Source organism: Meles meles, chromosome X, assembly GCF_922984935.1.
Source record: "Meles meles chromosome X, mMelMel3.1 paternal haplotype, whole genome shotgun sequence".
NCBI lineage: Eukaryota > Metazoa > Chordata > Mammalia > Carnivora > Mustelidae > Meles > Meles meles.
Genome location: NC_060087.1, coordinates 37,172,155 through 37,188,174, shown reverse-complemented (window position 1 = coordinate 37,188,174; position 16,020 = coordinate 37,172,155). Strand labels below are relative to the sequence as shown.

General features: G+C 41.0%; 1 protein-coding gene across 13 annotated transcripts in view; it reads left to right on the top strand.

The window, feature by feature from the left end:
- Window positions 1-16,020, top strand: part of CASK (calcium/calmodulin dependent serine protein kinase) — a 343,974-nt gene that overhangs the window by 227,287 nt on the left and 100,667 nt on the right. For all 13 annotated transcript variants that reach the window (XM_045994396.1, XM_045994399.1, XM_045994395.1 and 10 more), the window contains exons 7-8: window positions 1,358-1,533; window positions 6,901-7,023. In XM_045994396.1, coding sequence (XP_045850352.1) covers window positions 1,358-1,533; window positions 6,901-7,023 — 299 coding nt within the window. The remainder of the gene's footprint in view (window positions 1-1,357; window positions 1,534-6,900; window positions 7,024-16,020) is intronic.

The following is a 16,020-nucleotide window of genomic DNA, read 5'->3' as shown; positions in this document are numbered from 1 at the left end:
GATTTTTTATGTTACCAGAGCAAGCAAGATGGGGCAAAGTGGAATAAAAATCTTCCCTTCTAACCACTACAGTTCTCACTGATCTACTGCACATTTTAAATGAAAATATTTCCATTCTCTGTACCGCAAAGTTAACCTCTTCCATTACGTGGGAAGAGAAGAGCCGTGGTGACCCACAGTAAAGGAATATCCCCAGTACACAATGTAAGAGTTGGTTTATCCTTCACCATCCCAACCGAGTTTTGATAGTCACTAACTGGACTTTATGGTATATTTTCTCTAGCTGGATTAGAAGATCCGTAAGGTCTTTTTTATTTTTTTAAACTGTAAACCACAGTTCTGAGCTCTAGGTGACATATTGTGCAGTCTTCAAAGTAAAAACAACCTTGGACTCCATGTGATGAGAGAGAAGGTGCAGGGGAAGGAGGGAGGAAAGGAGGAGAAGACTGGGCCTGCACACAAGAGAAGAAAAGACTCCGTCTGTAATACTGAGTTAAAGATGACTACCCGTGTGCAAACAACTGCTATCAGACCCCTTCCTGAAAGCGAATATTGCTGGGTGGGGCTGCGAGAAAACTCTTTAAAGAAGGTAGGGGCCAAAGGAGATTGAATGAGAGGAGCTTCATGACTTTGCTTTGGTTTAAGTCCTGTGTCAGCTCTCATTCTCACCAAATGTTAACATTCAGAGGAAGCTTTAAAAATCCTATAGAAGAAAATATTACTAGGCATTGTTAATTGCTACAATCGATTCCTAAAGCAGTTGAACAGGATTTCAGATGCTGGGTCATATTCTAAAGGAAGGTTCTCTGCATTAGATTTAATTTGAGAGTTTCCTTTTGGCAGTCAAAAGTTGTCTTCTCACTCCTGCCCTCCCACGCCTGCCCCTACTCTACTCTGTATTTTTAGTGATTTTCAAATGTGAAAATTTGAAAATTTAAACAAATTCTTCATTAAGCAAGAAATAGGTAAGTACCATGCACCCTGCTTAATAAAATACACAGTACCAGTGTTAGAAAGACACTGGCTGATTCAGTGGTGGAGGGAGCATTGACTCTTGATCTCACGGTTGTGAGTTCAAGCCCCATGCTGGGTGTAGAGATGGCTTAAAATTTTAAGGAAAAAAAAAAAAGACGACGATGACAACAAAGTACTATCCTGAGCTCAATATTTTCAAGAGTGATTAAATAATTTTTTCCTTCTGCCTTTTTTTTTTTGGAGGAGGGAGGTGGTAGTAAGAGAATGTTTATATTGTTATACTTTTCCTTCAGACTATTATTGTTCTATTTTCAGTTTTCATATGAGGAAAAAAAATGCCATTTTATGTGAACATTTTTCCTTGATGTTGTTTTAAATGTAGGACGTGTTGGAACACCTCATTTTATGGCCCCAGAAGTCGTCAAAAGAGAGCCTTATGGAAAACCTGTAGATGTCTGGGGTTGTGGCGTGATCCTTTTTATCCTGCTAAGTGGTTGCTTGCCTTTTTATGGAACCAAGGAAAGATTGTTTGAAGGCATTATTAAAGGAAAATATAAGGTAATATATTATGAATGTTTTATTTTTCCATTGAGATTAAATTATTCTGGAACATAGGAAGTCACTATCTGGACTTCGTGATTATTATGTAGTTACCCAGTCAGAGAAAAGTTCTTTGCTGACGTTATTGATGCCCTAGCCTTGTTAGACAGTATGGACCTCAAGCAAATTTCTGAATCACTATCAGCTGCACTGTCGTCTAGGCAGAAGACAGGAGACTGGCTTTAAAACAACCTTGGCCTTCCCCCTCCCTATGTGCTGCAGCCGAACTCTGTCCCACATGTTTGGAACCCGACCCCGTGTTTAGGCTGTAAAAACAGGGACCCTGGTCTCTTTGATACAGTATCTGTACGTGCAAATCAATAGTTCCGAGTCCTGTGCCCTTAGATTCACAAAGCCAGTCCTTTTACCATAAATACATTCTAGCAAAACTGCCCTGCTTAGTGCCCTACTTATTTCAAATAAAATTCTAGTTCAGGGGAAGAATTTGGAATGACCCTTGGAATTTATTGTGATAGAATTTGACCTTTTATTTTACCCTGGGTGAGGTGTTCACAACAGATGTGAGCCCGGATGTGAAGGTATCCATTCTCTGTGCAGTGACCAAACCTCCTCTTTAGGCTAAGCTGGAAAATAAACTTCTTTGGCCCTTCTTTATGTAACTTGAGGAAAGGGCTTCGTTTTTAAAGCTTTTTGCTTAGTTCATAAAGTGAAAATGGAAATTTCATCCCAGTGATTTAGTAATTCTTTATTTTACACTTAGTATCTGCCTTTATTTATTTATTTATTTTGCTTTACCACACATGTTGTTCCATTTGATGTAGTCAGCTAGCACAGCTGAAAAATTGGCCACTTACATCCCAGGAAAAACTGAAATGCCAGAATCACAACTGCATGTCATAATATAATTTAGAGCCATGTGGTGGGACTTAAACATTCCTGTTCTTCTTTGGCTACTGTGGCTTAGAAACTGCATAGACTATTCACAGACTTGTGATTAACATATTATTACTTTCCTTATTAAAAAACTAAAAATTCATCAGTGACACTCTGAGTGGCTATACCAAAAAGATCCAAGGAATGCTTGGAAATAAACAAGCTCAAGGGCGGTCTCGCTGCCGCAGCTCTTACACTCTGTGGTCCTATACTGCCGTGTATGGCCAAAGAATCAAATGCTGTCTACGGGAAACATGGGGGAGCGTGTGTGTCTGTATACCAGCTCCGCACAGCTGATGTTGGGGAAGTTCTTTTTCCGCCCCAGTTACTGAAACCCATACTTCCTATTCGACACAAGCCCTGTTTCATTTTGCAGCCATGCCTGGCAAAACCAGGCACACAGGTCCGGGTAGCACCAGACTCCAACAAAACTCTGAGGCCTGTTAAGTTTTCTTTTCATTTCCTCAGTAATATTAGAATTTCACATGGGACTTCAAGAAGAAGGGGTGGGGAGAGAAATGAAAGGCAAAGTAGCTTCGGGGTCACAGGTGGGAATGAATTCCACTTTCCTTTTCCACCTCGTGCCATCTCCAGCTTATAAGGACAGGCCTGCAGCTTCGCCTCATTCTTTAGTTGGATGAAGATATATGCCCAAATTCTGTTGACAGAGAAAGATGTTTGAAATACAGGTTTTTCTGCTTCTCTTAGAGTCGCTTGGCCACAGGGGAATAAAATTAATCCTTCCAGGGTAACTAAATGTCTCAGGAAACTGCTTGTAAGTTGTCCTCCCCCTCCAATCCCTGGAAGTTGTGAGTGGCTCTGAGGAATACATGGCCATCGCTTTCTGGTCCAATCTGACCGAGTGACATCACAGATACTAACATAGGAAAACAAACACAATTAACCGTGCACCAGCATAATAATAATAATAGCAGTAATGATAGCTGCCTCATACCTAGCACTTAGTATGTGCCAGGAACCGTGCTAAGCACACCTATGAACTCATTTTATCCTCCCACTGCCTTACAACATGGTACCATGTAATGAAATCTCCCGGGGCGCCTGGGTGGCTCAGTGGGTTAAAGCCTCTGCCTCGGCTCAGGTCATGATCCCAGAATCCTGGGATCGAGCCCCGCATCAGGCTCTCTGCTCAGCAGGGAGCCTGCTTCCCCCTCTCTCTCTCTGCCTGCCTCTCTGCCCACTTGTGATCTCTGTCTGTCAAATAAATAAATAAATAATCTTTAAAAAAAAAAAATCTCCCACCTGCCTTTTGGAGCACTAAGCATTTGCTAATAATAGAATTCTCCCTTTGTGTCAGTTCAGTTGCTGACTTCCTGGTTCCAAGACAAACTGTCGTTCCAGCAGCCTCTGGTATTTCATTTTCTCTTTTTGTAAAGCACTGAATAGTTTGTTTGTTTGTTTTATTCCTTGTAAGAAATTTGAACTGTTCACATGTGCCAAAAATTAAGCGATTTTAAAACCTCCATTCTTAGTAGTAAGTCAGAAGGACATGACAGCTGTATCGTAATTTCTGCGCCTGGAGGTGTGAAGCTTTGAGGTTAATAACTTATTTACTCTTTTACTTGGCTAACCTTTCCTCTCATTTATATTCACGGCTTTTTTTTTTTTTTTTAATATGAAAGCCCCATGTTTTCAGTAGCTTCGTTTGAAGTATTGCTCTCCCTACAGTGATAAACCTGGTGGCCTTTCCTAGATATATGTGTGCATATGTATATATATACATATGTATATATGTATATGCATGGACTGTGCTGTGATTCTGTCAGCATTTATTTTTATGCTTTTTGTTACTGAAAATTTCAAACAAAAGTAGTAGAGAGAACAGTACAATGAACTCCCAGCTTCAGTACCTAGCAACAGATAACCAACCTGATTTCATCTGTATTGCACATACTACCAGCCAACCTCAAAAATACAGTTTCAGGGGCACCTGGGTGGCTCAGTGGATTAAAGCCTCTGCCTTCAGCTCAGGTCATGGTCTCAGGGTCCTGGGATCGAGTCCCGCATCGGGCTGTCTGCTCTGCAGGGAGCCTGCTTCCTCCTCTCTCTCTCTGCCTGCCTCTCTGACTACTTTTGATCTTTCTGTCAAATAAATAAATAAAAATCTTTAAAAAAAATTAAGTTTCATCACCCTGGTAGTTCTTAAGAACTGTGAGCAAAATTCTTGATCTCTAGGGGTATTTTCAAGAAAATTTTGGGGCGCCTGGGTGGCTCAGTGGGTTAAAGCCTCTGCCTTCGGCTCAGGTCATGATCCTGGGGTCCTGGGATCAAGCCCCGCATCAGGCTTTCTGCTCAGCAGGGAGCCCCCTCTCTCTGTGCCTGCCTCTCTGCCTACTTGTGATTTCTGTCTGTCAAATAAATAAAATCTTTAAAAAAAAAAAGAAAAAGAAAATTCTGATGACATCTTTCAAAAGCTGTCATAGTTTATTGACTGCTACTAGCCTTATGTAATTTTCATTTAACTTTTATTCTCACTTGCTGGCCTACTTGATCTTTTCAGGTAGCTGTCTGAGAATACCATTTACCTGGAATATAGGCTAACATTTAATTTTGATGAACTTTCTTATAAAAGACAAAAATATGTTTGCCAAAGTATGTACAAGATGCAGTGCCATACTCTGCTATGCGTAGCCAGTTGGCAGCTCCAAACCAGGAATCGGGGCACCCGTGGCTTTAGTATTCAAAGGAGTGAGAGTGGTCTCTACCCCTGGTTCATTCCCCTTGTATAAACTCAACCTCCCAGGTTAAGTTCAACTACCCTTTCAGCCAAAGGAAGAGGAAAAGCCTGGATCAGACTCCCTCACAAACAGGATGGGGGGCATATATTTCTCAGCCTCTGCTCATCTCAGAAATCTTACCACCACTTTCAGATAACATCTCCACCCCTTTTCCCAAGGACAGATCATTCGGACTTTAAGGAGCACATCAGCTCCAGGGTGGGGAAGTGGGAACAGGGCTGAGCCTCATCTCATCACCCACAGGATTTCAACTGGACCAGTTGATCACAGTTTTAATAGGATGATGGCAGTAGGGCACTCATTTTAGAATCTGCTGCTGAGAAGCAGAATTGACTATTGTTTGGCATTCTGCCTGTTAGAAAAAGAACAAGGAACATTTTTCACTGCCCATCTTCAAGTATAGAGACTCACAGTAGCCAGAGTGAAATATCTCATGCTAACCCTTGGCCAGCTGTAATGATTCCTGTGTACTGTGATGCAAGCTGTGATTTTATTTGGCTTTAAGTTGTGATGGGCTTTATTCTTCATCTTGCTCCCTTAGAAGGTAATGTAGGACTCCTCTGGTTCAAGCCATGGTATCACTAGCTCCTGGCACCAGGCAGCTCGCATACATTCACCCAATCAGTCTGCTTCTTGATATTAAATAAGGGATGAGACCGTACTCGTCTCTCCCTGCCAGTCCCCACTGGCCTTCCCAACTGCAGACCCTAAGTATCCCTTCCCTTTTTTCTGTTTCCTGGTCTCAGACATACCATTTTCCCCAGGAGCCGTCTTGCTCTTTTCCTCCCAAATCCACTTTCTCGCAAGTCTTGTATCTTTTGAACAACTCATAGTTTTTGTTCATTTGTTTGACTTTAGGCATTTGGCCTTGCGACTTAGTTGTCTCATCTCTACAAGAGGAACCAAAGTAACTTCACTGAAGACAATATACAAGTGATCTGGCTATTGTGTAGGGCCTATGGTATCAGTATATTTGTTCCTAAATACTGAAATTGACGTGCAGTGACCACAAAATAGCCTACTAGGAACTTCGCATAACTTCGTAATCACTGTACTTTCCAATTTTAAAAAGAAATTGTTTCAAAGTATGTTTTAAATTTTTAATTTAAAATTTTATTAGTCCTGGGGTACCTGGGTGGCTCAGTGGGTTAAGCCTCTGCCTTTGGCTCAGGTCATGATCTCGGGGTCCTGGGATCAAGCCCCACATCAGGCTCTCTGCTCAGCGGGGAGCCTACTTCCCCCTTTCTCTCTGCCTGCCTCTCTGCCTACTCGTGATCTCTCTCTCTCTCTCTGTCAAATAAATAAAATCTTTAAAAAATAAATAAATAAAAATTTTATTAAGTCCTTTCCTAGAGCAAAGTATCTAGTCTCTTTAGCTAAGGTAGAAACTACAGTCAGGAATATTCTGTTCTTCAGTTATTAAAAATAGTATAATTTATGTGACAATAAGATCATATGTAAGGGATATTTACTGTTGCAAAATCTCATAGATAGAGCAACAGCCACTAAAGCCTTGCCTTTGTCCTCTTCCTTAGAAAGCAAGGCTTTAGAATCAGATTTCTCTTCTTCAAGAATTTTATTCATATCAAAATAGCATAGGAGTATTACATCATAGTGAACGTTAACTTCTCACTGGACTATAACTATGGAATTTTCCTCTCCTTCTCTTCAGATGAATCCAAGGCAGTGGAGCCATATCTCTGAAAGTGCCAAAGACCTAGTCCGTCGCATGCTGATGCTCGATCCAGCGGAAAGGATCACTGTTTATGAAGCACTGAATCACCCATGGCTTAAGGTATGGGGGCGCGTAGGTGGCCCACTACACCTTGTGTGAACACTTCCGGCGACAGGAATGTCCTGCTCTAGAGGGCAACCCTTCCCACCTCTTTTCTGAGCACTTTTTTGGAGTTTTGTCCATCTTGTTTGCTGTTTCCGGACAGCCTCTGTAAATACCTGAGTAGAAAATACACCATTCTAATGACAGTCAGCCATCAGAGGGAACAGAGGCAGATTAAAGCCAAACAAATCAGGGAGGAAGGTGTGCTTGTTCTCCACTGACCCATGTCCCTACACTGTGCAACAAGAACAAGGAAGTGTGGCTGTGTTTATGACAGAAAGTTGTGATCTCTACTTTGGGTGTGAGACTGTATGGTTCATAACATTATTTTTACTTCAGTAGATAACTGGATACAGATTTATTGTTTTAGGAAGAAGCTAGATCTTTAAAAATTCTTCCTCTATCCCATCTTGCGAATGAGTATTAAGGAAAATGTAACTTGGGACTTGAATGAAACAGCACTGTTTGATTAAGACATTCTACAGTAATTCCAGCAAATTCTCTGTACAGGAGAAAACAGAGGCTCAGAGACGTGGAGAATCTTGCCCCAAGTCACAGAAGTTGTCAGTAATGGAACCAGAATTTTAACTGAGCCTACCACGATACTTTCCTTTTCGTGCGAGCTCCTCTGTCTTTTCCTCACTCAAGGCCATCACTCCAGCAATATCCCCTTTCTTGCATCATCACTCTCCTGGCTCTCTTCAATCTAATATGCTACTTCTTATTCTTATTACACACGCACGTGAGTGCACACGTGCACACGCACATACACACACACACACACCCTAACCCTACAAACCCTTCCAGCTTCTGTTCCCCTAGGGAGCAAAACTCCTAGAACTAAGTTGACTACCCATCCTTGCTCCTCTTTTGCTCTGTCTCCACTCTGGCCCTTGGAGACCTCATTTCGTTTTAATGGTCTTAAGTGCTATTGGTACTCTCATCAGAGTCCTGAATTTTTACCTTTAGACCAAGCCTCTCGCCAAAGTGATTCTTTCTTAACCCAGGGTATAGTCTCACCCCCTAATACCTCTCTGATTTTGCCCCCTACTGCTCTCCTCTTAGTCTTTTCTCCACATATTAGCCTCCTGTGGTTCCTCAGACAGCAGGCTCATTCTGGCTTCAGTGCCCCTGCGTTCGTCATGCTCTTTCCCGAGAACTCTTCCCCAGGTATAGTCATGGTTTCTTCCTTTACCACCTTCAGATCTTTGCTTAGCTGTCAGCTTCTTAGTAAGAGCTTTTCTGTCTACTCAGTTTAAAATTAGGAAGAAGGAATGCCTCCTGCCGCCAGTATGCCAAGTCTCCCTTCCCTGCCTTACTTTCCTCCATAACATTTGTCACCATAAGACATACCTGTATTTTACTTGTTTGTAGTCTATTTACCCCCTGTAAAATACAAGCTGCAGAAGGGTGGGAATTGGGGGTTGTCAGTTCACTTCTGTCCAGCACTCTAGAAAGTGTCTGGCATATAGTAGGTGCTCCATAATTATTAGTTACTGTTTAATGAATGAACAAATGAATGTTCATTATATTACACCATGCTACTCCCCTAGAAATTATGAAGAAACAATAAGATATATTAAAATGTAGATTACTAATGTGTCTTAGTGGCAGTGATGTGGATGATGATATTAGAGAACAGTTTTGAGATTCCAATGGATCCTGAGTCTCCCTTAAGAATTTTACTTATCAGGGCACCTGGGTGGTGCAGTGGGTTAAGCACCGACTCTTGGTTTCAGCTCAGGTCCTGGTCTTGGGGTCATGAGATCGAGCCCCACATCAGGCTCTGTGCTCAGTGTGGAGTCTGCTCAAGACTCTTTCTCCCTCTCCCTCTGCCCCTCCCAGCCTCAAATTAATAAATAAATCTTTTAAAAAATAATATTATTCATCAAATCTGCATTCAACTCTGATACACAGTTCTAGTTATTCTTGACTTGAAATATTTGGTTCTAGTTATTCCTGATTTCCCCCAGAAAAGAGTAGGTAAGCAGTTTTTAGATACATTCTTAGTATTTTTTTTCTCCCAGAAATGACCAGTGTACAGGGGACTCCTATTTCTCTTTTGCCTATCTCATTTTCTCCATAATGGGAATCTTTAATTCATAAGAAGCTAATTTAAATGCCAAAGGAAAATGAGAATGGCAGCCATATTAGTCATGTTTAAGATCATTTAGAAAATTTGGCTCTTATTATCATGCATATCTTGACTAACATTTATTGTTGGAACCCTTCTCCCTGCAGTGATTGTAGTTCTTGTTCTAAATAATCTGATCTTAATACATAATAGATTTCTGGCACCAGAAAGACAATAATAAAAAAATAATAATAAAATAAAATAAAAATAAAAATAAAATAATAAAAAAATGTTAGTAACTTAAATGAAAAAGTTCTGGAAGACTGTTTGAGCTCAGAATCATGTGCCATGTCTGAGCTACAATTTACCTTTACTGCTTAGGTGCCATCTGGAGATGGAAGAATTCAATGAGAACGTTATCTAGCAAATACTTGTCCATGTATATTTGTGAATCATTGCTGTGGATGAAATTTTGTAAAGACTAAATTTAAGCTCTAGTTTGTATATGAAAAATGTCTGTGGGGGCGCCTGGGTGGCTCAGTGGTTTAAGCCGCTGCCTTCGGCTCAGGTCATGATCTCAGGGTCCTGGGATCGAGTCCCGCATCGGGCTCTCTGCTGGGCAGGGAGCCTGCTTCCCTCTCACTCTCTCTGCCTGCCTCTCTGCCTACTTGTATCTCTCTCTGTCAAATAAATAAATAAAATCTTTAAAAAAAAAAAAGAAAAAAAAAGAAAAGAAAAACGTCTGTGTAACTATTGTAAAGACTTAATTTAAGCTGTAGTTTGTATATGAAAAACTCCTGTGTAACTACAAAGCGAAGAAATAAGATGATGAATGTCCTTGTAGTGAAGAGTGTCCCAAGTGATAATACCATGACTGGATGTCAAAAGAAAAAAAAAAAAAAAGACTTATTTCCTTGGTAAAACCACAAGAAAATGTCCTATTCAATGATGTCATATTGAAAAAGAATTTGAGTAAATAGACCAAGTAATATGTGAATGTCTTATGATTGTTAAATTATACTATATTTAATGTCTTTATCTAAATTAGTGATGTTTGCTAGGAATATTCATACCGCAAAAATAAGACCAACTAAAATTATACTTTCTTTATAGATGACTGAGCCCTTTTCACACCTTTTGTAGTCTTCATATGTAGACCCTAATGTACATTGATTGTAATAAAACATGAAAAGGGTATTGCTGTCAGGCCAGTCAATTTGACTTTTGGAAAAATCAGTCACACCAAAGAGAGGAAGGCATGGTCAGGCTGAGAGACAGGTTTTCAGATAATACCAATACAACATAAACACACAGACAAGCTCGAAGAAGTCACAGGGGAGAAGCATCACATGAGCACAGCAGTATGGGCTTGGGAAGACAAGAGGTACTACTCTTGAGGTACAAGAGAGATCACTGTCATCTGGAGCTCCAGGAAGGTCTGGGGGAGCACAGGCAAAGCATCACCAAGTGTTCATGGCACATAGAGGTGGGGCAGGAAGTAAACTAGTTTGGTACCAATGTCAGCTCTTTGAAAGGTTGTACAGTAGGAGACTGGGAATTCTGGTTTGAGGGAAGAATACATACAGTCCCAAATGCCAAACTGAGGACTTTAGATATTAGGGTGTAGATGGTAAAAAGCGACTGCGAGCTTTTGGGTGCCAATACAGTGCAAGCAACAAGCTTATACAATTCCTTTGGACTCTGTGTGCAGGTGGGTTGTCTTTTGGGGGTACAAGCACTGGAGGCAAAGAGAACTGGTGGAAGCTATGGCTCTTCAGTCAGGAGGTGACAGGGGCCTGCACCCAGGGAGTAAAGGTGGAAGTGGGAAAGAAACACTCAGACTAAGAGATTTTAAGGAAGGAAAACTAATGAGGCTCAGTGAGTGATTCGAGGTATTTGGAATTAGGAAGCCCCCAGGAGAGTCAAACATGTAGAGTGGAAGTGATGTCTTATAAACTTGTTATTTTGAAATAACTTTAGACTCACATGGAAGTGGCAAAAACAGAGACACCTGGCTGGCTCAGTTGGTAGACCATGCAACACTTGATCTTGGGGTTGTGGGTTCGAGCCCCATGTTGGGTATAGAGATTACTTACAAATAAAATCTTCAAAAAATAAACTATTCAAAAAATTTAGAGAAAGAAGTGGCAAAAACAGTACAAAATTCCCATGTACATGTCACCTTTCTTCTCCCCAGTGATGATATCTTATATGACCATAAATAGAAAATTGACATTGGAACGCTTAACTCAACTGCAGGCCTTATTTGATTTTCACTAGTTTTTATGTATGTGCATGTGCATGTGCGTGTGTGTGTGTGTGTGTGTGTGTGTTTCTAGGAAATTTTATCACATGTATCGAAGTGTATAAGCACGGCCATAAGCAGGATAAAGAAGTGCTTTTTCACCCCTCATGCTACTCCTTAATAATCATCCTCCCCCTAACCCTGAACCACTGATCCATTCGCCATCACTATAATTCTTGTCCTTTTGAGAGTCTTATATAAATGAAATTATACAGTATCTGACTGTCTATGAGAAACTCCGGTCTCCAGGGTGTTTCTCTTTTCCTCTCACACAACTACCACACTCAACAGCACTTCTGACACCAGGTGTGTCTGGGTTATTTCCTCACATCAAGCAATTCTCTGACACCAGCTGGGTGTCCTACATTTTAATAAAGTTCTGACACTGACTGAAATTAATCCACACCCCACAGGTTAAGGGCTTGGTCCCAAGAGACTGTCCCCCAGTTCAGATGCCAGTCACAAGTAGTAGGTCCCCAGGTTACCCACGACTTCTGTCCGACTTGGCTACAAATTAGAGGTTCCTATAACCCATCCCACCTCAGCCTTGGATTTGACTATTTGCTAGAACAGCTCACTTAGGTGTACGAGTTTATTACATGATAAGGAATGTGGTAAAGGATACACATGAAGAGGTACATAGAGCAAGGTCTTAGAAGGGTCCTAAGCACAGGAGTTTCTGTTCCCATGGAAGGTGGGGTACACCACACTCTTGGTATATGTGTTCATCAACCCAGAAGCTCTCCAAACCCCATACTTTGGGAAATTTTATGGAGGCTTCATCACGTAAGCACTGATCATTGACTCTTTTTCCAACCCCTGTCCCCACTCTAGAGAATGGCAGGGGAGGGCCCTGAACATTCCAACCTTATGATCATGACTTGGTCTTTCTGGTGATGACCCCCCCATCCAGGAGCCCACCAGGAATCACCTCATTAAAACAGAGACACCGCTGTTACTTAGGAAATGCCAAGTGATTTGGGAACTCTGTCAAGAACTACAGTCAAAGACCAAATACTAGAATAGAGGATGCTCCAGTGCTCTTATCACCTAGGAAATTACAAGAGTTTTTTAGGAGCTCTGTGGCAGGAGCTGGGAAAATGTTAGAACAAAAGATTCTCCTAGCACTCCTATTAAAAGGGTTTTAGGGCTCAGTGTCAGGAAATGGGGTCAGAGACCTACATATTTGCTATTACATCACAGATTAGGGTTTTTTACTCAGCATAATACCCGTGGGATCCATCCAAGGTGTTGTGTAGGTCAATAGTTCATTCCTTTTTATGACTGAATAGTATTCCACTCTGTGGATGTACAAGCCTTTTTGATCGATCCATCTTTTGAAGGGCACTTGGGTTGTTTCCAGTGTTTGGCTAATACAAAGAAGGCTGCTATGCACATCTATATACAGATTTTCTTTTCTCCAAAGTAAAAACCAGTGGGTGAGATTGCTGAATCCTATGGTAAGTATATATTCAACTTCATAAAAACTGCCAGATCGTTTTCCAGAGTGGCTGTATGATTTTTCTTTCCCACCAGCAGGGTATCTGAGAGCCAGTCATTCTGTGTCCTTGTTAGCACTTGGTAATGTCAGCATTTTTTTTAACCACTCGTAATTGCTTTTAGGAACATTTTTATAGCACCTGCTTAAAAATCCCAGTTGGATGAGTCTAACATCTGTGCCTTCTCTGTGTTGGTATCTGTTGGTTGTCTTTTCTCATTTAGTTTGAGATTTTCCTGGTTCTTGGCATGAGCAGTAATTTTAGATAGTATGCTAGACATTTTTAGTATCACTATATTATGGGACTATGATTCTTATTTAAGTCTTCTATTTTAGTAGGCAGCTAACCTGATTACATTCAGAACACACATCCTGACCCACTTTTAGGGCTGTAGTTCGAACGCCAGTTTCATTTCCAAAGCCTTTGCAGTACCCGTCTGGTCTCCCTCACTTGGGCACAGCTCAGAGCCTCCTCTGAAACCTGGGAGGTATTCCATACCATAGTGTCATCTTAAAGCTCTTGCTGTGTTGATCCTGGTTGGTTTTAGACATGGCTTTATTGGGAATGTGGCAAGGACTTCATACATAGATTGTAAAACTTCCTTCCTCCCCAGCTCTCTTCTCTTGATCACCCTGCTCCCACTCTCTCGGGAGTAGACTGCCTCCTTCTAGCTGTTGTTTGCATCAGGCAGGACTGGGAGGGTGGAAAGGGCTCTGAGGGGGGAGGAAGTCAGCTTCTTTCATGGTGCTCCCTGGAGTAGAGTGGATACAGTCAAAACGGTCTGTCCTGCAGAGCCAACCTCTTCACCGCCCTTGGCTAGAGAGAGTAGGCTTTTCTTGGGGCTTATTTTTCTGTGTTCCTTGTCCTTGGAGTTTCCGGGTTGTGGGCTGCTGTCACACCCAAGTGAGGATATGTTGAGGAAAAAAAAATCCCAACGATATCACCAAAGGATCACCCATCAAGTCCTGGGATTCCCTCCCTTGTCTGCCTTGTCTGCCTCTTCCCCAGCTTTCAGAGCCTTCTGTCAGTGATTCAGAAGGAAAAGCAAATAATTTCTTTGTTATCAAGAATTCTAAAGAATTAAGCTTTGGAAAAAGAAGTGTTTAGGGAATGCTTTAAAACTCTGCACCGGGGGCACCTGACTGGCTCAGTCATTTGAGTGTCTGACTCTTGATTTTGGCTCAGGTCATGATCCTCAGGGTTGTGAGATCGAGCCCCACATTGGGCTCTGCGCTCAGCAGGGAGTCTGCTTGAGAATCTCTCTCCCTCTTTCCCTCTCCTCCTCTCTCTCCCTCTGCCCCTCCACCCACTCATATGCACATGCACTCTCTCTCTTTCTCTCTCTCAAATAAATAAATCTCTTTTTTAAAAAATCTGCGCCAGTGCCCATGTCTTGCTCAGGGAACCAGGCATGCCACATATCTTTCAAGTCACTTTCCCTAGGCCCTGTCTTTCTCTCACATTCGGCATTAGCTAGAAGACAAATGTCTGTTGTACTATCTGCAGACACTACAAAGGGTCTGAAGACCCTTTTATTTTTTTAATATCAGAGGGAATTTTTTCTGTTACATATACCTAAAATGTTAAGCAATTTCAGTTTAAGCAAAATGCAGTCCGACTTTCACCTCGATTCAGCAATAGTAATAAAGACTCCCTACCAGCATTGTCCATGAAGAACTTTCTGTCGCAAGGGCAGTGTTTTATATCTGAACTGTCCAGCATGGTAGCAACTAGCCATATGCTTGAAATGTGTCTAGTACAACTGAAGAACTGAATTTTTAATTATATTATTTTTTTTTCAGATTTATTTATTTGAGAGAGCGAGACGGTATACATGCAGGTGCGGGGAGGGGCAGAAGGAGAGAATCTCAAGCTAACTCCCCACTAAACACGGAGCCTGTCTCAGGGCTCGAACTCATGACCTGAGCTGAAACCAAGAGTCAAACACTTAACCAACTGAGCCACCCAGGCATCCCTTAATTACATTTAATTTTAATGAATTTAAATTTAGGTAGTCTTACCTAGTGGCCACTATATTAGAGAAGACTTGGGACTCTTCGTTCAAAAACATGCTATTACTTGGTTCACCCTTTTTTAGAAACAGTGAGTAAATAAAGACAATTAGAAATGGGTCACAGGTTTGGTCCCCTGTAATTTTTACTATATTTTATTTTTACATTTTTCTTACGTGATAGGAACATATTATCATTTAGAAAACAACCAAACTTATTTAATAAGCTGTTTGTTTATATAGGCATACATACTTACAGCACTCCTAAATTACTTACATCAGAGGTTTGTACATGTTGACTAGCAAAAACAATTATTAAACCCATCATGTACCTATACAGCATCTCCTTTAATCTTCATAAAAATCCTGTAAGATTAATTTCCAAAAAGTGAAGAGAATATAAAGTCATACAGCCAGTACCTAAATGACCCAGAATTTGAACAAAAGTCTTTCTGACTCCAAACTCCTGTCTTTCTGCTATATTATACAGCTCCTTTTCATTTGGGTTCTTTTGCTTATGTTGAAGACCTTCCTGGGTTTGCTCGCCCCACCCCCACCCCCATTCTATCAAAATGCAAAAACAAGTTTTACTCAGAAAGTAAAATAAAGCCCATTTTTATGTTTGTTTTTCCGTATATGTTGGTTAAATATCACCAGACATAACACAACTTAAAATTTTGTTTATAATTTTTTAAATTGAAGTTTAGCTGCCATATGTTACATTAGTTTCAGATGTTCAAAATAGTGGTTCTACAATTGTGTACCTCATGCACTGCTTGCTACAATAAGGGCAGCTACCACCTGTCACTGAACAGAGGAATTATAATATTATCGACTATATTCCATATGCTGTACTTTTCATTCCTAAGATATACTTATTCTATAACTGGAAGTTTGTTCTTCTTAATCCCCTTCACCTATTTTTGCCTGTTCCCCCCCACCACCACCACCATCCACTCTGGCAACTATCAGTTTGTTCTCTGTATTTATGAAACTGTTTATGCTTTTGTTTGGTCATTTGTTTTGTCTTTTATTATTTTTTTAAGTAGGCTCCATGTCCAGTGTG